Source organism: Leptopilina boulardi, unplaced genomic scaffold, assembly GCF_019393585.1.
Source record: "Leptopilina boulardi isolate dan_hultmark-lab unplaced genomic scaffold, ZJU_Lbou_2.1 LbouV2_372, whole genome shotgun sequence".
Lineage (NCBI taxonomy): Eukaryota > Metazoa > Arthropoda > Insecta > Hymenoptera > Figitidae > Leptopilina > Leptopilina boulardi.
The window spans coordinates 1,436,832-1,462,433 of NW_026137943.1; the positions used below are offsets into that span (position 1 = coordinate 1,436,832).

General features: G+C 31.1%; 2 protein-coding genes across 2 annotated transcripts in view; both read left to right on the top strand.

Moving 5' to 3' along the window:
- The window catches only part of LOC127287715 (protein O-mannosyl-transferase TMTC2), a 127,010-nt gene extending 106,374 nt beyond the window's left edge, over window positions 1–20,636 (top strand). The window contains exons 8-10 of the mRNA XM_051314797.1: window positions 8,740–8,880; window positions 11,195–11,279; window positions 20,016–20,636. Of these exons, the coding sequence (XP_051170754.1) occupies window positions 8,740–8,880; window positions 11,195–11,279; window positions 20,016–20,347 (558 nt within the window). The 3' untranslated portion in view covers window positions 20,348–20,636. The remainder of the gene's footprint in view (window positions 1–8,739; window positions 8,881–11,194; window positions 11,280–20,015) is intronic.
- Window positions 1–25,602, top strand: part of LOC127287721 (uncharacterized) — a 277,776-nt gene that overhangs the window by 137,681 nt on the left and 114,493 nt on the right. The gene's annotated exons all lie outside the window — the stretch shown is intronic.

The following is a 25,602-nucleotide window of genomic DNA, read 5'->3' on the forward strand; positions in this document are numbered from 1 at the left end:
CCAAAAAAGTGTATCGCGACAACTGGTCATAAGCATTGATCATTATGGACAATATCTCCAAATAATTCCTCTGTCACAGAAAGTTGTCATTTGTTTTTATGTATTTTTATTAATTAGAGTTGTCACTTGTCCTTCATATTCAGAGTTGTCACTTGTCTTTCATATTGAGAGTTATCAGTTGTCCTTCTTATTGAGAATTGTCATTTTTCCTTTACATTGAAAGTTGTCACTTGTCTTTCATATTGAGAGTTGTCATTTGTCCTTTACATTGAGAGTTGTCACTTGTCTCTTAAATTGAGAGTTGTCACTTGTCTTTCATAATGAGAGTTGTCAACAAGTGTTTTTCTAGTAAAGTATAAAGACGAAAAAAAACTTTGTTTCCAAAGCACAAGTGACAACTTTCTCTGACAGAGGAATTCTTTGGAGATATTGCCCATAATGATCAATGCTTATGACCAGTTATCGCGATACACTTTTTTTGTCGATTCGGATCCTTGTAAGCACAGCATTGTCACGGGTCTTAGACCAAATGGCCCTTATGTGACTTGTCTTTTTCGTACAAAATTATCACTTGTCTTTAAGAATCATGATAAAAAAAATATCTAAATACAAAGACCGCAACAATGTTTGCAGGAAAAAAATATTATCAAATTTGTAATGAAATATTTTTTCAAGCAGCTCGCTCAAAAGTGAAAAAGGAACATTTTTCTTATTCCTTCCATGGTCTGTCGCTTCGACTCACTTCGGGGGGTTAAAGAGCCGGACGTGACGCCGGTGCTACTTACCACCGATTGTTCTCGTTTAATTACTCCTTACCTTTCCCTTAAACTTCTTTTCTCGTGCCAACATCAGTTGGCCAAATGCCAACAACAAAAAAGACCTGGATCATAATAGTTTGCTCTCGTTCAATAAGAACATAACGAGATGACAATTTATAATTACAATGCGTTGTGCAAAAATAATAAAAGATACGAGGCAATAAAAGAAAAACAATAATATAAATATATAAAATTTTAGTATAACTAACTTTATATGATAAGTAGAAATGCGCCTCGAATATAATCCATTAGTTTATAACACCTATCCTTTTTATTAAAGTTATAGCTAGATCGTTTAGGGCTATAAAGTCAACAACAATATTTTACGACATAATATTAAAATGAAAATACATAGCTATTTAACTATTTTATCATTCTGATATATAGTCACGATATTTTACTTGACAATCAAAATTCTCCTCTATGTTAGCATTATTTTTTTAATTATCTAAATTATCTGTAATTAAAAATTTTGTATTCTCTCACATTTTTTTTTCTACAAATCATATCCACATGAAAAAGTTTAAAACTATAATCCGCTTGAAATGGTTGTTTTACATGAATGGATTAAAAAAATATATTTTCGGCATTTAATGAAAAAATGTCGATACAGAATTTTAAATACTCTGGCTATTGTTAAAGCTGAATAATACAAGTTTTTCATTCTACTATTATTTTTCAAGCTGAAATAAAATTGTTGACAAAAGAATTTTTATTTATTTCAGATTAATAATTCAATGTTTGTGATATTTTGTAACATTTTCATGTAAATTATCAAAAACATTTCTGCCATAAAATTTACAAACATATAAAAAAAAAATAATGATACAATTTTTGTTTATGTATTGTGCTATCATTTTTCAAAAAAGCAATATTTTAAAGTAAAAAGAAATTAGTCTCTTTTTAATCAAGATAATACAAAGATAAAGCAATAAAGATAGGAAGACTTTTGACCCTAAATGTCTAATAAAAAATACTACTTTTATCTGTAGTTGAAGATATTCTAACAAGATTAAAACTTTTATCCCAAAAACCTGAATATTTATTCATTCATAAAACGTATTGCAATAAATTTTAGACAAATTTTTCCAAAAACATTAAACTACATACATTAAAATCTTTAATTTATAAATAATATTTCCTATATAATATTATTCAAATATTTACTTCATTTGGAAATTGATATTCGTAAAAATTTATAAAAAAAAAAAGTTACTTTAAATGGTAACTACGAGAAATTTAGTCAATATTTAATAATCGATTTAGAACTGGAACAAACATAAAATGTAAGTTTTAAATAGAATCTATTTTTAAGTTATGAAATTTGAATCTTTATTGAAATAGGATGTGTCAATTTTTATTAAACTTTTATTTTTAAGTAATTATTGTTTAATAATAAAATTAAAAATATTTTTGATTTATTTTTAATGAATTGGTAAGCATATTAATTTTTTTTTTAAATGTGTATTAAATTAGGAAATATAGAACCATTTTTGTCATAAAGTGGACAGCGAAAATACTGGTTATAACTATTTTTGTTCGTTTATTTTACAAAAAAAAAAAACTAAATACTATTTTGTACATTGCCGCCGGAAATTGTCTGTCCTCTTACACCGTGAGCTATTAAAAATCATACTCGTATTTAAATTGAGAGAGCTCTGTAAAAACTGAAAATAGAGGCTTTATTTTCATTGCATTGGTAAAGCTTATTATAAAATTATAACTCAAGGGATATATATATTTTTTTTATTCAGAAATTCCTCAAATAGAAATAAGGATGATTAATTAGTGATTATATACTAATTTTTTTTGAGAGAAAATATTTATTAAAGGAGATTTTTTTTTAGATATGTGTTGTTCAAATTGATATTTTTTATTTAATGTTTTTGTACTCGACATTTTACAAAATCTAGAAAAATTATAGTGTTTTTTCAAGCGTTTGATAATTCAAGTCTTCGGAAAGGGCAAATAACGAGGCTTCAACCTCAATATAGATTGCAGCTGGTAAATGAACAGATAAGGCAGTAAACCAAAACTGATGGTTGACTGGCCACATTGCAAGTTATTGATGTAGGTCCGGAGTCTGAATGCCTTGATGAAAATACAAAGTTTCGAAACTTTGTCTAATAATGTAAATCCCATGATGATTAATACTCCAAAGGCAGAGGCGATGAGTAGAAAGTGTATCTTCAAATTTTAATGAAGAATGATTAAAGATAAAATTAGAGATTTAGACTTGAAAGTAAGGCAATTATTTTTTCAAAATTTTATGATATATGTAGCTTATTAAAAATAATGTGATAAATTTTTCAAAAATCATGAATCAATGAAAAAATAACAAATATCCAATTTTGTATCGTATTTGGTAGACAGATGAACCGCACATTTTCTAACGTTTCATTTTCTGTTATCGTAATTGCCTGAGCCCCTTCTTTTTTTTCTCCCTTCGTTTTGCACACAAGAGTAACGAGATGTCTCCACTGTTCGATGGAAAAGCAGGAAAATTGTGTTCTCGCGCGACGAGGGTCTAATCGCCACGACGATATCTTTCGTGAGTTTACGAGGCGCTCCATCGAATCGAGAAACTCTCTGCTGGTTGGGGTAAAACATCGCCGCCAAGATTAGAACCGAGTTTCCAATGTTTTATCACGATGGTCACTGCCTGCGGGGCAACAGCTAGTGCGAGAAATATATATAGATATCTACATATACAAGTATATAGCCTTCTATAAAAGTAAATCACAAAAATATGAACCCTCGGGATACCTACTTAAACTACCAAGTCATATATAAGAAAAAACTCCTGATGACATTTGCGAAAAAAAAAACTAACGACAAGTTAGTTATTACAAATAAATTCTCATTGGAATTAACTTTTTAGGAGTCAAAAAAAAAAAAAATTCCTTCACTGAAAATTTATTTTTCCAAAAAGAGGAAAATCCTTTCTCGCTTTCTGAATTTAGATCGCTATCCAATTTCAATCCACTTTGGTTGGCAATCGAATACGAGTAATTATTTAAATAACTGTCTCGCTTCTTCTCTTCAATAGAATTCCTCCTCTTCATGATATTGAACGAAAATCAAAATCACCAAAACTACACGTATATATTCTTTAAAAAAAAAAAAAAAAACTCCCATCTACTTTAAGGATCTTTTAAGCAGATTTATTCAAAGGGGGATTCTTGATTTCATTCCAGATACAGATCCATTTGGAAGATTGCTTTCCAATATATATATGTGTCCCATCTTCTCTCATAGAGAGTTGCATCTTTCTCTGAATTCGAAAATGCGTTTTGTGGTAAATGTTCCACTATCCAGTATAGTATGGCTTAAAGTGGAAGATAATTGGAGAACCATGCGGCACATTCTAGGACAGACGATCGCTTCTCTCTGTTCCGTGGTCACTATACTCTCCAACTCTCAAGTTTCTCAGGAAAGAGGTTTTTAGGGAGGAGGAAATAGAAGAGAGAGAGAGAGAGGGGGAGGGGGCATTGAACAAGAGAATCAGTGACAGAGAAAGACAGAGATGATAGAGAACTGAAGGGGTTGGAATCAAGTGATGGGTTGCATGAGTACAGGAGGAGAAAGAGGTTTTGAAGCAGGGAAACAGAAGGAGATTCGAGAATCTATCGATCCTAAGCCACAGGCTCCGTTGGTTGCCAGTGAGCTTATACTCTGGCGACTTATTGCAACGACTAGTTGCCGAGTCGTGTAACACTCTCGAAAACTAGTTCGAGTGAATAATGGTCCGGAACAATGCGAAACCTCTGAAAATCGCGAGCCTAAGCTTCATGAAAAGCCGTCTTTGATAGTTTCCAGAATTCTCCTTGAGACTTCTTTTCCCTTCTTCTTTTTTTTTTTTTTTACTCTTTGGTGCGGTTCCCATTGAGAATCAAGAAATCCTACAATGCCCACCAAAAATGACTCTTCAATTATGATATTCAAAATGGAATATTCTATTTTATTGCACAGAAAATAGAAATCCCACTTGTAAAAATTTTCTTTCCCTAGAAATTCCCTCTTTTGGAAGTTAATATTATAGAATTTTTTCCTGTAATAAATAACAAATTAGCCTTTCCGTAAACCACAAAAATTCCAATAATAATTTTTGAAATTCAACGGAAATTATTTTTTTATATATTGAAAATATTTAAACGAACTAAAAGTCGAATGGAATTTAATGAATTTTTTTTTATTATATATTCCAAAGAACGTATAATTAAAGTTTTTACAAAATTTTCTTGTTTTTAATTAAATGTTTATTAAATTTTTCAAACTGTATATAATATCGCAAACTTTAGAATAATTTTTTAAAAATTAGGTCTCCATAATTATATTAGAATTTAAAAAAGTAACTTTACAACTTTTAAAAAATGTTATAATTAAACGAAAAATTTTTATTATAATTGTTGGAAATATAAAGTGAGTGAATTTCTTCTTTTGTTCGAATCTTTTAAGAATATTATTCCAAAGATTACTAGGTCAGTACTAATGACTCTATTAAGTTGAACTGTTGTAGAAAGACCACTTCTGGACCTGATGGATAAATTTTTTTCGCAGTTTTTTTTTTTTTTTTTTTGTTCTTATATATTTACCACAAATGTCAAAGCCAGCAATTCTGTTGAGTATAGTTGGATGGGATGTGAATCCAAGAAGCTACAGAAAGAACCAAACTTAACGGGAAACAAGATAGAAACTTGTACTTTTTTTTTTTTTTTTTTTTCGTTTTCCGGAAATTGACTCATCTATCATTCATTGTTTATAAAGCTTTCTCCTCCATGTAACTTGTAGTTCTGAGATTCTATTTTCAATATTTTATGAAAGCTTCGAATTCAATTTCCAACTTTCTTGTATATAGTTTAAAATTTATATGTACTTTGTACATTGTTACGTAATTTTCGTATCGTTATATTTCTTTTAGCTGTCAAAGTCATTTCAAAACTTTATACGTATATATATATTTTTTAAATATTTATATTGATGTAAAATTTAAAAAAAAAATTTCTAAACTGAAATTTAAATGACTAAACTCATCAGCGGTACGTGACGTAGATTTAAATCTACCGCTTTTGCATAGATGTCACTAACGTCAGAGCTTCTTCAGATGAAAGTGGAGCCCATTTTCCTTGGAAAACTAGATCTCAGCTGGAATTATTCATTCTTGAAGATTAAGCAAATCCAATATAAAGGCATATTACACTTTGAATTTATCAACCTAACCGCATTTTCCCCTTTTTTTAACTCATGGAACTTTAGAAGGGAGATCCATTCTAGGAATTTTTAAATTTCAATGACATTTTAAGGTCTTAGGATTTTTCATAAAGTAACGCATTTTCCACCATTCGAAGTTCTTCACTAGTAATGCGTATGCAAACTTTTTTTTTTTTTTTTTTTTTGCAAAAAGTGTTTCACTGCGAAATGTCTACTGCACCATTAGAAAAAAATCTCCATGCTTTCGGAGCCTCTTGACAAACACTTCTCATCGACATCCGTTCTCATCACTCTCTTTTCTAGCTCCTTTAGAAAAACCCCTTGCCCATCATGCAGAGTCTCTTGTGAATAAATGCTTTTCCAATTCTTTTCTATTCTCTTTCTTCTTGGATGCATTCATTTTTTTTCTGTATCTTCTTCTCTCTCATCTTGTCGTACTCACGTTCTTCTTTCTCAAATATATATATATATATATTTTTTTTTTCGTGTGCATCCTTTTTCATTCCCTCATCGGTTTTGCTTTGCGACTTTCCCCCTCCCCCATTTTCGCTGTCGTCAAGACTGAACAGAATCGTAAAACTTTCAGGTTACTGTTCACACTGTTTCTGTACGAAGTTGGTCGTTACTAAACTTGCCGCGTGACGAGATGAGAATTTCTTTTCGATGGCCTCGAGCTTTTCCTTTATACGAGGTTTCCTAGTTGAGATTTCCGGTGGCCATTAGCGCTCTAAGAGAGGTTGCGAAATTAGAAAAGTCTCTAACTTCATTTTCTTTAGTACACTGTTAAAAAGAGCTACAAACTTTCTTTTTTTTCTAGTGCTTGACAATTTTTCAATTTGAATTCCCCACGAGTCGTCTACACAAAACAATATATATAAATTTTAGGTAACATTTTGAAATGGTATTGCCTTCTAAACATAAATATCTTTAAAATGATCCATTCTTAGGTATTTAAATCCAGATACATATAAAGCCAAAATTATTTGAGAGCCGAGTTGTCAGTTGTCTCCGTTGGAACTGAGTTGTCACTTGTCCTGTATATTACAAAATTATTACTTTTTGTATTTTGCAAGAATAAACAATCAAGTCATTGTTGCAACAGAAAGTTTTCCACAAAATTATAGAAAGTTGTCACAATAAGGGCCATTTGGTCTTAGACACCGACCCGTGACAATGCTGTGCTTACAAGGATCCGAATCGACAAAAAAAGTGTATCGCGACAACTGGTCATAAGCATTTATCATTATGGGCAATATCTAAGAGAGGTTGCGAAATTAGAAAAGTCTCTAACTTCATTTTCTTTAGTACACTGTTAAAAAGAGCTACAAACTTTCTTTTTTTTCTAGTGTTTGACAATTTTTCAATTTGAATTCCCCACGAGTCGTCTACACAAAACAATATATATAAATTTTAGGTAACACTTTGAAATGGTATTTCAATCAGTAATATAAAAATTTCATTAATTTCAAACAGATTTAAAACAAGGAACATAGGGAAAAAATTTATAGTTTGACATAAGAGTGCAAAAAAAAATGGTAAAACTGAATTTTCTTCGGGGACATTTCCTCAAATAGACCCCATATAGTTCCTCTCCTGAGAGAATCCAGGAACCAATTATATCTTCTCGGGCTTTGAGTGTACATACTCGTTGGATGTCTAAATTGCGGTTGACTTGAGATTGTATGCAACGAACGTTTCACTCTAACGTATAATTGTGGAATACCACCGAATTTTCCCTAATGTAAAAGTGGACTATAGGAACAAATGTGAGAGTATAAGTAAAATGTAACGAGAAAAAAAAAAGTATGAGAGAAAGTTGAGGGCAAATCTCTTTTTTTCGTTATTCAAATTCAAATAGTCATACTCAACGGACGCATCAGTAAAGTGTTGAAATGTTTTTCTTTATAGTTCAAAAATGACAATAGCTCCAATTATCTCTAAATTATTCATCTGTATATTAAAAAGCCGGGAATTTATATCAAAAAAAAATTCTTATCAGAATATTGTAATTTAACATTAAATATAATTTTCCCTTACCTTAAGAAAATTAAATTAAAGATTTAATTTTAATACATCTCTTTCACTTTTTGTATTATAAATATTTTTAATTAAATTGCATTTTAAATATTTAAATTCCACATATTCATATAAACTCTTATGTCTGACTATAACATTACATTTTCAGTTCAGTGGGGAAATTTCACTTAAAACATAATTGGACTAATTTCCTTCCTGTACAATTCCACAATTATTATTCTCGCAGGAGAGAATACATATATATTTCAGAATATGAATATTGATCTTATTCTCCATGCAATTTTATTTTAATTATATTTTTATGTAATCCCGTGTAATAGTTAATTTTCCTTTTTTTTTTTTTTATTTAATTCATAACTAATTAATGAATCATTCAAAAATATTCTAAATTACTTTTGTGCTTTCTGAAATCAAATAACAATGTGGCGAATAAAATGCAGTAATTATTACTTACAAAATGTTATATTAACTAGAATAAAAAAAAAAAATTTCAAATTTTGTATTTTTTAGTAATTCCTGTTTTTGCAATTAGATGAACGGATTTTAATTAAATAATCCCTTAATGAATAATTATCTATATATGTTTCTTGTAAAGCCGCAAATGCATTTGTTTAGCTTGTTAACACGTTTGAAATACATTAACTTAAAAGCAACAACTGAATTTATGTTTTAGAGCGTTTACAATTTACTAGGAGAGACGTTATCTCGACTACAACAGTACGCAGAGGCTGAGAAGTGGTTTCAGGCAAGTTTAGCCAGTCAACCAGACCACGTGCCTGCCCACATCACTTATGGGAAATTGTTAGCGCGAAACGTAAGTTTGACCAGACGTATATATATATATAAATGCATGAGACCCCTTTTATACGTCATTGTTGAAACGTATTTTTTTTTTACCCTTCTTTATTTTAACCTTTCTTCTTTCCCTCTATCTTTCTTCTTATCGACAATTCACTCTTCTACTTGAAAAATCCCCCTTTCCTTTTTTTTTCTCCCTCCCCCGTAGTCTTATCTCTTTTTCAACCCCCATTCCTTGAACGTGGTCTTCGACAACTTTGCAGCTCTCTCTCAGGTAGGAAATGAAATTTCTTTAGAGCTCCTTTCTTTTCAAGGCACACGATGAAAGTAGAGAAAAATGTACTTCCTCATGGCGAGATTATTTTTAGAATTAAAGTCAATTCTTGTCTCGCAATTTAATTCTAAATAAAAAAGAAAAAAAAAATGGGAGAGAGAAGGGGGAATTCAAGCTTCTGAGAAAACATTCTGACGTGACTCACTCAAAGGTTAGGGTGCTTTGTAACAATAACGAGTTACGATTTGTACAATGGTACTTGTGCAGAAAATGGAATTACTTCTTTTTATTAACTCTGCATTCTTTTCGGTTTAACAAAAGAAATCTAATTTCATAATAAAAAACACAAATTGCTTTTGCAAAAATTTTCAATTGTTTGCCTATTGCATTATTCCATTTGTGTTTTATTTTCAGTATCTAAAATTCAATAAAAATAATTGAAACTAAAAATAATATGTAATGATGAAATAATAACTATAAAAATTTTAATTAAATATAAACACCTTTGACACGTCTCACAAATATTTATTTATTTTTCATTAAATTTTATTAATATCATTGAGAGTATGAATTTGAATTTAAATTAATTTCCCGCCATTGAGTAGCAGACGATGAAGCGCCTGCGCGATAGTTTTTTAAATTTTCTGTCGCACTCACTCTCATGCGTTGCCATGGTAACCTGCAGGCAGCCAAAAAGGTGTGAGAGTGCCTTTAGTCACAAATGGTTATCAAGTAGCAATCAGCCAGCGACAGTTGAAACGTGAAAGAGTAAAGAAGTCAATTCATAGTAAAGGTGCTTATATACCTCAAATTTCGATCAGATGAACTTTATTTCTGGACCGTGAAAATGCGTGAAAATTCATTTTCACGGTGGGTATTTTTGAATTGTTTTAAACAAAAAATGTTTTTTTAAGAAATATAATATTAAATAATTGTTTTAATATGTAAGAACACTTTAAAATAGTGATAGAAAGATGATTTGATTGAAAAATTTAGCAAATTTTGTTTTAAAACGTTTCTGCTACAAGAAAGTGTAAAATGACGATGTTTGTGAAATGGTTTGTACAGTGTACATGTGTACATGTTTCTTTCAGTTATTCGAAACAATTAGTAGAATTTAAATTTATTTGATAAACATTTCAACTTACCGATTTATTTTCAGCACTCATTATTTATTACAAGTTAAAAAGAACCGACATAACATAAACAAAACTCTGAGAGACACTCACAAGGAAGAAGCACTGTACAAACCATTTCACAAACATCGTCATTTTACACTTTCTTGTAGCAGAAAACGTTTTAAAGCAAAATTTGCTAAATTTTTTAATAAAATCATCTCTCTATCACTATTTTATAGTGTTCTTACATATTAAAACAATTATTTAATATTATATTTCTTAAAAAAAACATTTTTTGTATAAAACAATTCAAAAATACCCACCGTGAAAATGACTTTTCACGCATTTTCACGGTCCAGAAATAATGTTCATCCGATCGAAATTTGAGGTATAAAAGCACCTTAAACGATTAAAACTGTCATTTAATAATAAAGAATATTTGACACAAAGTAACGACCAATCTATTAAAAACTTTTGAGTAATTTTATAGGGTAATTTAATAATTATTAATTTAGTTTTAGGTACATTTAGATTGGGAAAAATTAATAAAAATAAATGTGTGTTTAACAGATCAGAAATTCACATTATCATGGTTTGATAAAAAAATTATTTTATCTCTATAGCGGGAATTTTTCTTTTTTGAAAAAATGTAATTAATATTTACAATGCAATATTAATTTACAATATCAATAGTATATTTTCATAATTTGCAATTATATTATTATATTAATCTTCTTTATTTAAAAAAAAAAAAAACAGTTTCTTTGTTATAAACCCTCTCTGTCTCTCTATCTATAAATTCAACATTTCCCAATCCATTAGGAACAATAGCCTTCAAGGATTGTTTGTGATTTTATGTAAATCTGTTCTGACTAAGCTCACACTGTTAACAATTGGCTTGTTCAACGATCTAATCACGCTTGATGTTTGCTTTACAGTCCAGTCGTGTTTTGGAAGCTGAGAGGTGGTTTCTGCGCGCCAGGAGATTAGCTCCCGAAGACCCAAGCGTACATTATCATTATGGTAAGAACAACAGTTGCACATCAACAACATATGCCATGTTAGGAAATTAATTAACTTTCATCACTATACAAATTAATATTTTGTTTCTTAATCAAATTATAATTTACATTGTAAATTTTTATTTTTAAATTCTACTTATTTTTTTATTAACCTATTATTTCTATACATGAGGATATTAGATCCATTTGTGAAACATTTATATTATAACATTAAATTTTCACTTATTTCCACATCAATGGTTATTTTTAGTTCAATTAAAATTCAATTAATTAATCTCTTTATTTATTAAGCTATTTTCCATACAATTTTGCAATCGGAAAAATAATTATGTCTGGATATATTAAAATTGGCCTAAAGCAATTTCATATAATTGATCCATAAATTTCGGTTCAATTACTTTTTTCGATGTTTGCGAGTTGCTGCGATAATAGGAACTTTGAACATTAGAAATATTGTAGTTGCCGTGAATCATTTCTCCATTTTTTTTATTCAATTATTAATTTTAAATTGTGATGTAACTGACATTGTAAAAAAATGAGACTGTTTACTAATTAGTATATTGAAATTTTATGTGCACATATAAGTTAAATGTTTCCATACGATTCAAAATCGATTAAATATAATTCAACTTCGTTAAACAGTAAATAGTATTAATGAAATATTAGTCCATAAACAATAAAATATGTCCTTTTTCGCTTATTTGTTTAAATAATTACATAATTTTGAAAAATTAATTTTGTGTATTTTCGTTGAAACATTTTATTTGATATTCGAAACTGGCAATGAGTTCTAATAGAGCTTTAATCTGTGAAATTTATTACATAAAATATAAATTAATGTGTATGCATTTCGAAAACTGAATAACAACAATATTTGCCAAATGTTAATTAACAATTTTATTCTTCAAAAGAAAATGATCATAAATATTATCAATGATGATAATTTTCCGGATAATTATTATTTTGTTATTTTATTTTATAATTATGAAATATAGAATGATATTAATATTGATTTTTAACACATAGAGAATTCTATTACCAAGGGAAAACTAAATATATTTTTAAATAATGCGAGAGATATTTAAATTTTTTTGTAACCAATGTGAATATCCAATTTAAAGATATTTGTCTCTAGAGACACTTTGGGCAAAATAGGAACAAAATATTACAATATAAATTAAAATTCTTTTTTATTATTTTTCTAAATCTTTTTATAATTTAGATATAATATTTTTAATTAAATTCTCGTATTAAATTAAATTCGTTTTACATAAAATATATTTCAAAATGTTTATTTTAACGAGGATATTATGTGACAAAATGCGATTACTAATAAACATTGAGTCTTCAATACTGATGGCACTCTGTTGTCTCTCATGGGACGAATCAATTAATATGAGCTTATACAGTAATGAATTTTAGGCACTAATGGCTATATACCTATTAATATAATAGGGTACAGATACCAATTGGCTATATCATGGGATTAACCTAATGGTATTCTTAGCAAAATTGTACATTATCAAAATGATGCTCCCTTGAGATTCGATCAAAATTTTGTAAATTCTTTTCCGTCAATTTGACTTTTTTTTATCCCCCCCTAGCAGATTGCATGAACACAAGGTTAAGATTGAAATTTGGTCTCAAACATATAAAAAATGATCAAATATATAATTAAATGATTAAAACAATAAGATTTATATTTTCTTTATTATATTATTCTTCGACATAATCATTCCAGCATAGCACAAAAGTCTTAACTCGGAAGTTGTTTACAAAAAATATATAACGCACTTTTTGATAGGTCCAACGGATGCTGAGCTGCACTCAAAAACATTTTAGAAAAATTTTTGCAAAATTAAAATTGCGACATAATCGATCCGAAATACCACAAAAAAAACAGTCCAAAAGTTTCGAACAAAAAATGTATGGCGCACTTTTTGATTAATCCAGCGGATGCTGAGCTACACTCACTAAAACTGGGAAAAAATTTTTGAAAAAAAAAATTTGCCAGATAATGACTTGGGAATAATGCCAAAAAATTAAGCAAAAAGTCTCGAACAAAAAATGTATGGCGCACTTTTTGATTGGTCCAGCGGATGCTGAGCTACACTCACTAAAACTGAGAAAAAATTTTCGAAAAAAAAATTTGCCAGATAATGACTCGGGAATAATGCCAAAAAATTGAGCAAAAAGTCTCGAACAAAAAATGTATGGCGCACTTTTTGATTGGTCCAGCGGATGCTGAGCTACACTCACTAAAACTGGGAAAAAATTTTCAAAAAAAAAAATTTGCCAGATAATGACTCGGGAATAATGCCAAAAAATTGAGCAAAAAGTCTCGAACAAAAAATGTATGGCGCACTTTTTGATTGGTCCAGCGGATGCTGAGCTACACTCACTAAAACTGGGAAAAAATTTTCGAAAAAAAAAATTTGCCAGATAATGACTTGGGAATACCACCAATAAAATAGGGAAAAAGTTTCGAACCAAAAATGTATGTCGCACTTTTTGATTGGTCCAGCGGATGCTGAGCTACAGTAAAAAACAAATTGGGAAAATTTTCGAAAAATTAAATTCACGACATAATTGTTCGGGAATACCGCCAAAGTAGTTAGAAGAAAGTTCTGAACAAAAAATGTATGGCGCACTTTTTGAGTGGTCCAGCGGATGCTGAGCTACACTAGAAAACAAATTTGGAAAAAATTTAGAAAAATTAAATTTGCGAGATAATCGCTCCGGAATACCACCAATAAAATAGGGAAAAAGTTTCGAACAAAAAATGTATGGCGCACTTTTTGATTGGTCCAGCGGATGCTGAGCTACACTGAAAAATATTTTGGAAAAATTTTCGAAAAATTAAATTCACGACATAATTGTTCGGGAATACCGCCAAAGTAGTTAGAAGAAAGTTCTGAACAAAAAATGTATGGCGCACTTTTTGAGTGGTCCAGCGGATGCTGAGCTACACTCAAAAATATTTTGGAAAAATTTTCGAAAAATTAAATTTGCGAGATAATCGATCGGGAATACCGCCAAAGTCTTTAGCAAAAAGTAGCGAACAAAAAATGTATGGCGCACTTTTTGATTGGTCCAACGGATGCTGAGCTGCACTCAAAAACATTTTAGAAAAATTTTTGCAAAATTAAAATTGCGACATAATCGATCCGAAATACCACAAAAAAAACAGTCCAAAAGTTTCGAACAAAAAATGTATGGCGCACTTTTTGATTGGTCCAGCGGATGCTGAGCTACACTCACTAAAACTGGGAAAAAATTTTCGAAAAAAAAAATTTGCCAGATAATGACTTGGGAATAATGCCAAAAAATTAAGCAAAAAGTCTCGAACAAAAAATGTATGGCGCACTTTTTGATTGGTCCAGCGGATGCTGAGCTACACTCACTAAAACTGGGAAAAAATTTTCGAAAAAAAAAATTTGCCAGATAATGACTTGGGAATACCACCAATAAAATAGGGAAAAAGTTTCGAACCAAAAATGTATGGCGCACTTTTTGATTGGTCCAGCGGATGCTGAGCTACAGTAAAAAACAAATTGGGAAAATTTTCGAAAAATTTAATTCACGACATAATTGTTCGGGAATACCGCCAAAGTAGTTAGAAGAAAGTTCTGAACAAAAAATGTATGGCGTACTTTTTGAGTGGTCCAGCGGATGCTGAGCTACACTAGAAAAGAAATTTGGAAAAAATTTAGAAAAATTAAATTTGCGAGATAATCGCTCCGGAATACCACCAATAAAATAGGGAAAAAGTTTCGAACAAAAAATGTATGGCGCACTTTTTGATTGGTCCAGCGGATGCTGAGCTACACTGAAAAATATTTTGGAAAAATTTTCGAAAAATTAAATTCACGACATAATTGTTCGGGAATACCGCCAAAGTAGTTAGAAGAAAGTTCTGAACAAAAAATGTATGGCGCACTTTTTGAGTGGTCCAGCGGATGCTGAGCTACACTCAAAAATATTTTGGAAAAATTTTCGAAAAATTAAATTTGCGAGATAATCGATCGGGAATACCGCCAAAGTCTTTAGCAAAAAGTAGCGAACAAAAAATGTATGGCGCACTTTTTGATTGGTCCAGCGGATGCTGAGCTACACTAGAAAACAAATTTGGAAAAAATTTAGAAAAATTAAATTTGCGAGATAATCGCTCCGGAATACCACCAATAAAATAGGGAAAAAGTTTCGAACCAAAAATGTATGGCGCACTTTTTGATTGGTCCAGCGGATGCTGAGCTACAGTGAAAAACAAATTTGGAAAAAATTACAAAAAATTAAATTTGCCAGATTATCGGTCAGGAATAATGCCAAAAAATTGAGCAAAAAGTCTCGAACAAAAAATGTATGGCGCACTTTTTGATAGGTCCAGCGGATGCTGAGCTACACTCACTAAAACTGGGAAAAAATTTTCGAAAAAAAAAATTTGCCAGATAATGACTTGGGAATAATGCCAAAAAATTAAGCAAAAAGTCTCGAACAAAAAATGTATGGCGCACTTTTTGATTGGTCCAGCGGATGCTGAGCTACACTCACTAAAACTGAGAAAAAATTTTCGAAAAAAAAATTTGCCAGATAATGACTCGGGAATAATGCCAAAAAATTGAGCAAAAAGTCTCGAACAAAAAATGTATGGCGCACTTTTTGATTGGTCCAGCGGATGCTGAGCTACACTCACTAAAACAGGGAAAAAATTTTCGAAAAAAAAAATTTGCCAGATAATGACTCGGGAATAATGCCAAAAAATTGAGCAAAAAGTCTCGAACAAAAAATGTATGGCGCACTTTTTGATTGGTCCAGCGGATGCTTAGCTACACTCACTAAAACTGGGAAAAAATTTTCGAAAAAAAAAATTTGCCAGATAATGACTCGGGAATAATGCCAAAAAATTGAGCAAAAAGTCTCGAACAAAAAATGTATGGCGCACTTTTTGATTGGTCCAGCGGATGCTGAGCTACACTCACTAAAACTAGGAAAAAATTTTCGAAAAAAAAAATTTGCGAGATAATCGCTCCCGAATACCGCCAATGTCTTTAGCAAAAAGTAGCGAACAAAAAATGTATGGCGCACTTTTTGATTGGTCCAGCGGATGCTGAGCTACACTAGAAAACAAATTTGGAAAAAATTTAGAAAAATTAAATTTGCGAGATAATCGCTCCGGAATACAACCAATAAAATAGGGAAAAAGTTTCGAACAAAAAATGTATGGCGCACTTTTTGATTGGTCCAGCGGATGCTGAGCTACACTGAAAAATATTTTGGAAAAATTTTCGAAAAATTAAATTCACGACATAAATGTTCGGGAATACCGCCAAAGTAGTTAGAAGAAAGTTCTGAACAAAAAATGTATGGCGCACTTTTTGATTGGTCCAGCGGATGCTGAGCTACACTCACTAAAACAGGGAAAAAATTTTCGAAAAAAAAAATTTGCCAGATAATGACTCGGGAATAATGCCAAAAAATTGAGCAAAAAGTCTCGAACAAAAAATGTATGGCGCACTTTTTGATTGGTCCAGCGGATGCTGAGCTACACTCACTAAAACTGGGAAAAAATTTTCGAAAAAAAAAATTTGCCAGATAATGACTTGGGAATACCACCAATAAAATAGGGAAAAAGTTTCGAACAAAAAATGTATGGCGCACTTTTTGATTGGTCCAGCGGATGCTGAGCTACAGTAAAAAACAAATTGGGAAAATTTTCGAAAAATTAAATTCACGACATAATTGTTCGGGAATACCGCCAAAGTAGTTAGAAGAAAGTTCTGAACAAAAAATGTATGGCGCACTTTTTGAGTGGTCCAGCGGATGCTGAGCTACACTAGAAAAGAAATTTGGAAAAAATTTAGAAAAATTAAATTTGCGAGATAATCGCTCCGGAATACCACCAATAAAATAGGGAAAAAGTTTCGAACAAAAAATGTATGGCGCACTTTTTGATTGGTCCAGCGGATGCTGAGCTACACTCACTAAAACTAGGAAAAAATTTTCGAAAAAAAAAATTTGCGAGATAATCGCTCCCGAATACCGCCAATGTCTTTAGCAAAAAGTAGCGAACAAAAAATGTATGGCGCACTTTTTGATTGGTCCAGCGGATGCTGAGCTACACTAGAAAACAAATTTGGAAAAAATTTAGAAAAATTAAATTTGCGAGATAATCGCTCCGGAATACAACCAATAAAATAGGGAAAAAGTTTCGAACAAAAAATGTATGGCGCACTTTTTGATTGGTCCAGCGGATGCTGAGCTACACTGAAAAATATTTTGGAAAAATTTTCGAAAAATTAAATTCACGACATAATTGTTCGGGAATACCGCCAAAGTAGTTAGAAGAAAGTTCTGAACAAAAAATGTATGGCGCACTTTTTGAGTGGTCCAGCGAATGCTGAGCTACACTCAAAAATATTTTGGAAAAATTTTCGAAAAATTAAATTTGCGAGATAATCGATCGGGAATACCGCCAAAGTCTTTAGCAAAAAGTAGCGAACAAAAAATGTATGGCGCACTTTTTGATTGGTCCAGCGGATGCTGAGCTACACTAGAAAACAAATTTGGAAAAAATTTAGAAAAATTAAATTTGCGAGATAATCGCTCCGGAATACCACCAATAAAATAGGGAAAAAGTTTCGAACCAAAAATGTATGGCGCACTTTTTGATTGGTCCAGCGGATGCTGAGCTACAGTGAAAAACAAATTTGGAAAAAATTACAAAAAATTAAATTTGCCAGATTATCGGTCAGGAATAATGCCAAAAAATTGAGCAAAAAGTCTCGAACAAAAAATGTATGGCGCACTTTTTGATTGGTCCAGCGGATGCTGAGCTACACTCACTAAAACTGGGAAAAAATTTTCGAAAAAAAAAATTTGCCAGATAATGACTTGGGAATAATGCCAAAAAATTGAGCAAAAAGTCTCGAACAAAAAATGTATGGCGCACTTTTTGATTGGTCCAGCGGATGCTGAGCTACACTCACTAAAACTGGGGAAAAATTTTCGAAAAAAAAAATTTGCGAGATAATCGCTCCGGAATACCACTAATGAAATAGGGAAAAAGTTTCGAACAAAAAATGTATGGCGCACTTTTTGAGTGGTCCAGCGAATGCTGAGCTACACTCAAAAATATTTTGGAAAAATTTTCGAAAAATTAAATTTGCGAGATAATCGATCGGGAATACCGCCAAAGTCTTTAGCAAAAAGTAGCGAACAAAAAATGTATGGCGCACTTTTTGATTGGTCCAGCGGATGCTGAGCTACACTAGAAAACAAATTTGGAAAAAATTTAGAAAAATTAAATTTGCGAGATAATCGCTCCGGAATACCACCAATAAAATAGGGAAAAAGTTTCGAACCAAAAATGTATGGCGCACTTTTTGATTGGTCCAGCGGATGCTGAGCTACAGTGAAAAACAAATTTGGAAAAAATTACAAAAAATTAAATTTGCCAGATTATCGGTCAGGAATAATGCCAAAAAATTGAGCAAAAAGTCTCGAACAAAAAATGTATGGCGCACTTTTTGATTGGTCCAGCGGATGCTGAGCTACACTCACTAAAACTGGGAAAAAATTTTCGAAAAAAAAAATTTGCCAGATAATGACTTGGGAATAATGCCAAAAAATTGAGCAAAAAGTCTCGAACAAAAAATGTATGGCGCACTTTTTGATTGGTCCAGCGGATGCTGAGCTACACTCACTAAAACTGGGGAAAAATTTTCGAAAAAAAAAATTTGCGAGATAATCGCTCCGGAATACCACTAATGAAATAGGGAAAAAGTTTCGAACAAAAAATGTATGGCGCACTTTTTGATTGGTCCAGCGGATGCTGAGCTACACTCAAAAATATTTTGGAAAAATTTTCGAAAAATTAAATTCACGACATAATTGTTCGGGAATACCGCCAAAGTAGTTAGAAGAAAGTTCTGAACAAAAAATGTATGGCGCACTTTTTGAGTGGTCCAGCGGATGCTGAGCTACACTCAAAAATATTTTGAAAAAATTTTCGAAAAATTAAATTTGCGAGATAATCGATCGGGAATACCGCCAAAGTCTTTAGCAAAAAGTAGCGAACAAAAAATGTATGGCGCACTTTTTGATTGGTCCAGCGGATGTTGAGCTACACTAGAAAACAAATTTGGAAAAAATTTAGAAAAATTAAATTTGCGAGATAATCGCCCCGGAATACCACCAAAAAATTCAGCAAAAAGTCTCGAACATGAATGTATGCCGCACTTTTTGATAAAAAATAGTGGTGAAAATAAATAATATTTTGTTTTATTCAATATTTTTGATTGAATTATTAATTTTTCGATAAAATATTAGATTTTTTGTTTAATATTTCAGTTTAGCAATTAAAAGATTTTCTTTGATAAAAACATTACTGGAAAAATATAAGGAAAGAATAAAAAGCGTGCTGTTACCTACCTCCTTAAAAACGCGACTATATTGATTTTATCGACAAATGTTTTTAATAAACTGTTATAGATTGAAATTAATAAAAACATTAAATTTTAGTAATTATTTAACAATAATCATCATAAAAAAGATGAATTTTATTGTTTTAATCATTGTACTATATATTTCATCATTTTTTTTATATATTTGAGACAAAATTTGAGACTCAACCTTGTGTTCCAGGAATGCTCCGCCTATTTCGTATATCATTAGCATAATACAATCCGTTATGTGCCATAAGTGTTTGTTTCTTCTGATATCTTTTTTTCTTTTAAAGGTATTTTCCTAACGTCACAAGGACGTTTGGCGGAAGCTGCAGAGGAACAATTAAGAGCTGCCATGTTATCAAAATCAGATTACGATATGGCAGTTGCGGCAGCGTCGGCACTACGTCGTGTTGATCGTCGTGAGGAGGCGGAAATTTGGTATAGACACGCAATGGGTCTTAGGCCAAATGAAGCGCGAAGTCATACAAATCTTGGTGCCATGTTACATTTAAATGGCAAATATAAACAAGCCGAAGCAGCATATAGAGAGGCCTTAAGATTACAACCAGGCGACGCAACGACAATGACCAATCTTCACAAATTAGCAACACTACTTGCGTGACCCAAAAATAGTCGAAAATTTCGACATTCTCAACGTTCACCTCGACTCGACGTTCGACCTCCTTTATTTCACTTTGAGATGAACAAAGATGACATGGAGATTCGATGACAATGAAATAATGCTTTTCATTTCTTCATCAGGGATCGATAATCGTTTGTCTTCTGATAAACAAAAAACCAAAATGGAAAATTCATTCGCGGGAATGGCTCAACGTCAATGATCGATGAACGCCATCCGTTGTATGAAAAATGTAAAGAATAAAGCTTCATTTATTTTTCTCTAAATAAAATCTGATTTTCTTATTTACAAATCTATCCTATTTCCTTTACTAAACAGGTAAATAAACATTCAATGAAGAGGATATTAATTTCTTTTTTATTTTCACAAATTTAAATTGAAAGAAAAAAAATTTTATTTAAAAAAATTAAATGATAAAAAAAAATTAATTTAAAATTGTTTTTCATGATATGTAACAACGTTGAAATACAAAATACTGACACGTGTTAATTATAAAAATTTTCATTTTACAAGTACGCTCCTTTGATGATGCTTAATCTCGTTTCAAAGGATTTTCCACGCCAAGTACTAATTAAAATCCTTTATTATATTTTTGGTTCTTCATTTCTCCATCAGTGAAAATATTTTTTTAAAGTTGGTAATTCATTATGATTTTCGAGGAGAACTCGAGCTTTGAATGCAAACACTGACAATTTAAAAAAAAAAAGATGAATCTAATTGAAGGCGTGAAAAATTGGTAATGAATATGCATAGGCTGAGGTGGAAATCATCTTAATTGGATTGATTCGCTTGAGATTATCTCGAAGCACGATTCGCAGTATCAGCGTTGATACTCAACGCCACACCATCTATACATATAACTTGCTACTCGACCGTTCTATCCAACACGAAGAGCTGCTCCATTAATATCGAATCTATTTGCACGAAGGTACCGACTGGAATATTTAAGTTTGCACTTTAAATCACGCTTTCTCTCTCTCTCTCTCTCTCCGTGGGAGAGAACCCCATTCGCGGACCACCTGTCGCTCGCGACACTCTCTGGGCAAACACTCTCTGGCTTTAACCTTTGTTCCCTAAGTTACTCACCTTTATACACCATTCATTATATGTATAAATCCTTTGAGCGAAAGATTTTACGATACAGAGTCTTTCTATTTCAAATGAAAAAAGAAGAAGAAGAGAAGTCAGAAAAATCCAGAGGTGTCGTAATGCAATTAGTGAGGAAAAGAAATTCATTTACGAGGAAGCAGGATTTAAAATTAACAAATTGAAAAGAGTTTTTTTTTATCAAAGAGAACTATATAATAAGGAAAGAGAGCAAAAAAAAGGTGGAATTGTAGAGATTACGGTTTTTGTACAAGTTTATATAGATAAAGATTGAAAAAAAATCTCCTTTTCCAAGTACGAAAACTTTTTTTTCCAAGTTCGAGGAGTTTTTTTTCTTATTGTTGTAAAGCGAGAGAGAATAAAAAAAAAGTTGAACCAGTATGAAACAATTCTAACAATTTAGTTTAGAAGTTACATTCTGAAATATTCTAAATAAATTATTTATTTAATGTGAGAAGTGGAAAATCTGCATAAACCTTGGTTATGGCTCTTGATCTGGCAAACCTACTAAAAACCACATCTTTTGGTTGAACAAATTCTGATCTTAGAAAAATGCCATCAGCCATTAAACCTCGTCCCTAGAATCTCGCATATCTTTAACAATATTTTTTATTAAATGTAGCTGATGACTCAGATTACTTTTACGATAATTAAAAAAATTAGTTAGGAAAAACATCAATAATAAAATATTTTATTAAATTTAGCTGATGACTCGAATTATTTTTGCGAGAATTCAGATAATCAGTTAGGAAAAACATCAATAATAAATATTTTCAATGACTCGGATTACTTTTCTGAGAATTCAGATAATTAGTTTGGAAAAACATCAATAATAAATATTTTTGATGACTCGGATTACTTTTCTGAGAATTCCGATAATCAGTTAGGAAAAACACCAATAATAAATATTTTTGATTACTCGGATTACTTTTCCGAGAATTCAGATAATCAGTTAGGAAAAACACCAATAATAAATATTTTTAATGACTCGGATTACTTTTACGATAATTCGGATAATTAGGAAAAACATCAATAATAAATATTTTTTACAAAATGCATCTGATGACTCGGATTACTTTTCCGATAATTAATATTATGAGTTAGGAAAAACATCAATAATAATATTTTTTATTAAATGTAGCGAACTTACTCAGACAATAACAGTTGCAAGTATAAACACATGCCATCGTCCTTTACCATTACCATTTGGAAGATCACAGTTGAACCGATCGGCTTTTGGGAAGCATTCTCAATTTTCCGGTTAGGGCGGAAGTTCAACATTTGACCAGCAGGAGCGCCATTCTGGACTATCGGAGCTTCTTCCTAATTTCTACAGCCTGTCCGCTTCATCTAGGTCGATGACTACAACTGCGTTTATTATACCTCTTAAATCTTATTTTAAACCAAACTTTATTTTTTATTTTACAAATTTTATTTTGTAAAAGAAAAGGAATTTTGATATAAAAAATTCTATCTCAAACGCGAGAGTATCTAATTTAGATTCTTCTTGTAAACTTAAAGTAAATCATTTTACTCTCTAAAAAGTGCTCATCTTATTCGAATAAAAATAACATGCAGATAGGTATGTTTAAATTCCAAGGAAATTTGCAAAAAAAAGAAACCTTAAAAAAGAGAGAGAAACTTGAAAATTCTATATAAAATACCTCAAACTCCCTTGAGATTTCAAAAGGTACTTTAAGAGACCCATAAAGTCACTGAAATTGTTTCCAAGACTTCTTGGTTAACCAAATTCGCCAGTGATCTCATTCAACTTTTTTTTTGGAGTTTTATCAAGTTCTTCTAAAGTCACAAGATCTGTTATTTTTAACAATTATGTAATAAAAAAATCGTTATTATGATTTAATTTTTCTTATTTAAATTAAATTAATTTTTGTATATCCTATATTTTATTATCATATCAATCACGACATATTTTAATTTATAAGAACCTTATTGTATTTAATTTATTACAATTAAATATTTCTTTAATTATTGTCGCGTATCTTGATTCTAGTCTTGATTCTACCCTACCATTAAAAATGAAATGTCCAAGAGACTGCGTCAAATCAAAAGGAAATTAACTCTTGCTACGATAATTACAAATAAAGTGCTCAGAGTCGTTATAACGAAAAGACAAAAGTTAATTATACGAACGTCAGCTTCTTCCGACTGGCGCGACTCTTAAATCTGTAGGAAAAAGAGAAAGAGATAGCGGTAACAATTTCGTTCAAAGGACGTCGTTCTACCACGATTTCCTATCTTGATGAAGAAGAACTCCATATTCTATTACAAAAACCTCAAGACTAAAGAAATGTTCCAAAAGAGGGAGAAAATAAAATAATAAAAAAAAAGCAAAGTTGAGTGGATTTTAGAGTTGGGGAGATGGTTTAAAATAAAAAAAAGAAAAAGACCTTAGATGGAGAATTTGCAGAAAGTAGCAAACTCCAACCACGCGTTGAAATTTCACCGTTGACGGGATGATAATTAAACTGGGTTCGCTAATTAAAACGCCTGAGCAAACCGGGTGGTGAGAAGCGCCTTTTCGTCATAAATTATGTCGGCGGCGGATATCCGCACGCGCGCAAAACGAATCGACTACGCGGCCTTGTACAAACATGAATCACTTTATTGCCTCTGAATCGTATAACGACTGGTTCGTACAAGCAAAATACAGTAGAGGCGGGGGGAAAAACACTAGATGAAAGCACCTGGCCGGCTATCATTGTATATAAATCTTTCGCGTGAAATTTAGCGCCGTTGCGACATTTTAATCGGTGTCTTTCAACTTGACGTGTTGAATTAAATTTTGTGAGCTGTAAATTCTCGTCAAAGGATTCCTAAAATGCTTCAGGGATAGAGCTTTTCACAAAAAAAAAAAAAAAAAAAAAAACAAGAAATCTGTCAGGGGTGATTTATCATTCTAATGAATCTCATCAATTTTTGTTTGGTTTAATATCTCGCTCAGTATATATTGGATCCTGGAATTTCGCCTGATAAATGAATCTTTGCAGTTCCAAATTTTTCACTTGAAAAATATTTTATTATTTACTCTAAAAGAATGATTAATTAGTTTTTTTTTATTATTATATACATTTTTTATTCATTCCCACACAACAAAAACAAATATCCCTGGGAGAACTTTAGTCTGAAAAAAAATTTAATTTTTTTTTCGTATTTAATATAATAGGGAAAAAAAAATCCTTCATCCGTTTTTGCAAAGTACGAAGCAAAATACAAAACTAACAGAGCTTTTGAATATTTAAATCAGTCTTTAGATCTCAAGTGAAACTTTTCAGAAACTGACGCCCACATAATAGTATGCAGGTTGCCGGAATTTAGTGTTCTCTGAATACTTCCTTCGAAATCTGAAAAGGAATGATAGTAGAATACAATGGATTCGAGACAATAGTAGAATAGAATATAATAGGCACTGATAGAAATTCTATCGGTTATTACATCCAACTTTACTAGTAGCTGCAATTTCTGAGGTTTAAAATAGGAGCAAGTCGTATTATACACATTTTGGCCCGAGTACAGATTACATTTCGTTGGGATTTTATGCCGTTGGTAGGTGGTGCCAAAATTACCTTTACAACCAACTAGAACATTATACACAATCTCCATTGGTCGATTCATATCTTCTAACATTAATAAATATATTTATAAAAACATTTATTATTTTACAATAAAGAAACGCCATTGAATTTAATTATTAGTTAATTAATTTTCCAAAAAGCAGATTTTACTGAAATAATAAATATACAATGATCTTTTTTGATAATTCAGATAATCTGTTAGGAAAAACATCAATAATAACATTTTTTTATAAATGGTCTGCCCAAAAAAGATTGAAACAATTTCTTGAAGTTATTTATTCTTGGATAATTGTGAAGGTATAAATTTCTCTGCATTTCATTTGTTTTAATATATTCTATGAATTAGTCGCTGTTTATACCCTTGAGAACTCAAGTTATATAATAGCACAAAAACAAAAACAGTCGTACGTTTTGTATTCTAATTATTTTAGCACCAGGTATGAACTTTCTTGTAGCTTTATTGCTACATTGCAGTAAATATAACACTCGGTTCATTTCGCTCTTGTGCTTCGATAAAAAACAATTTAACATTGG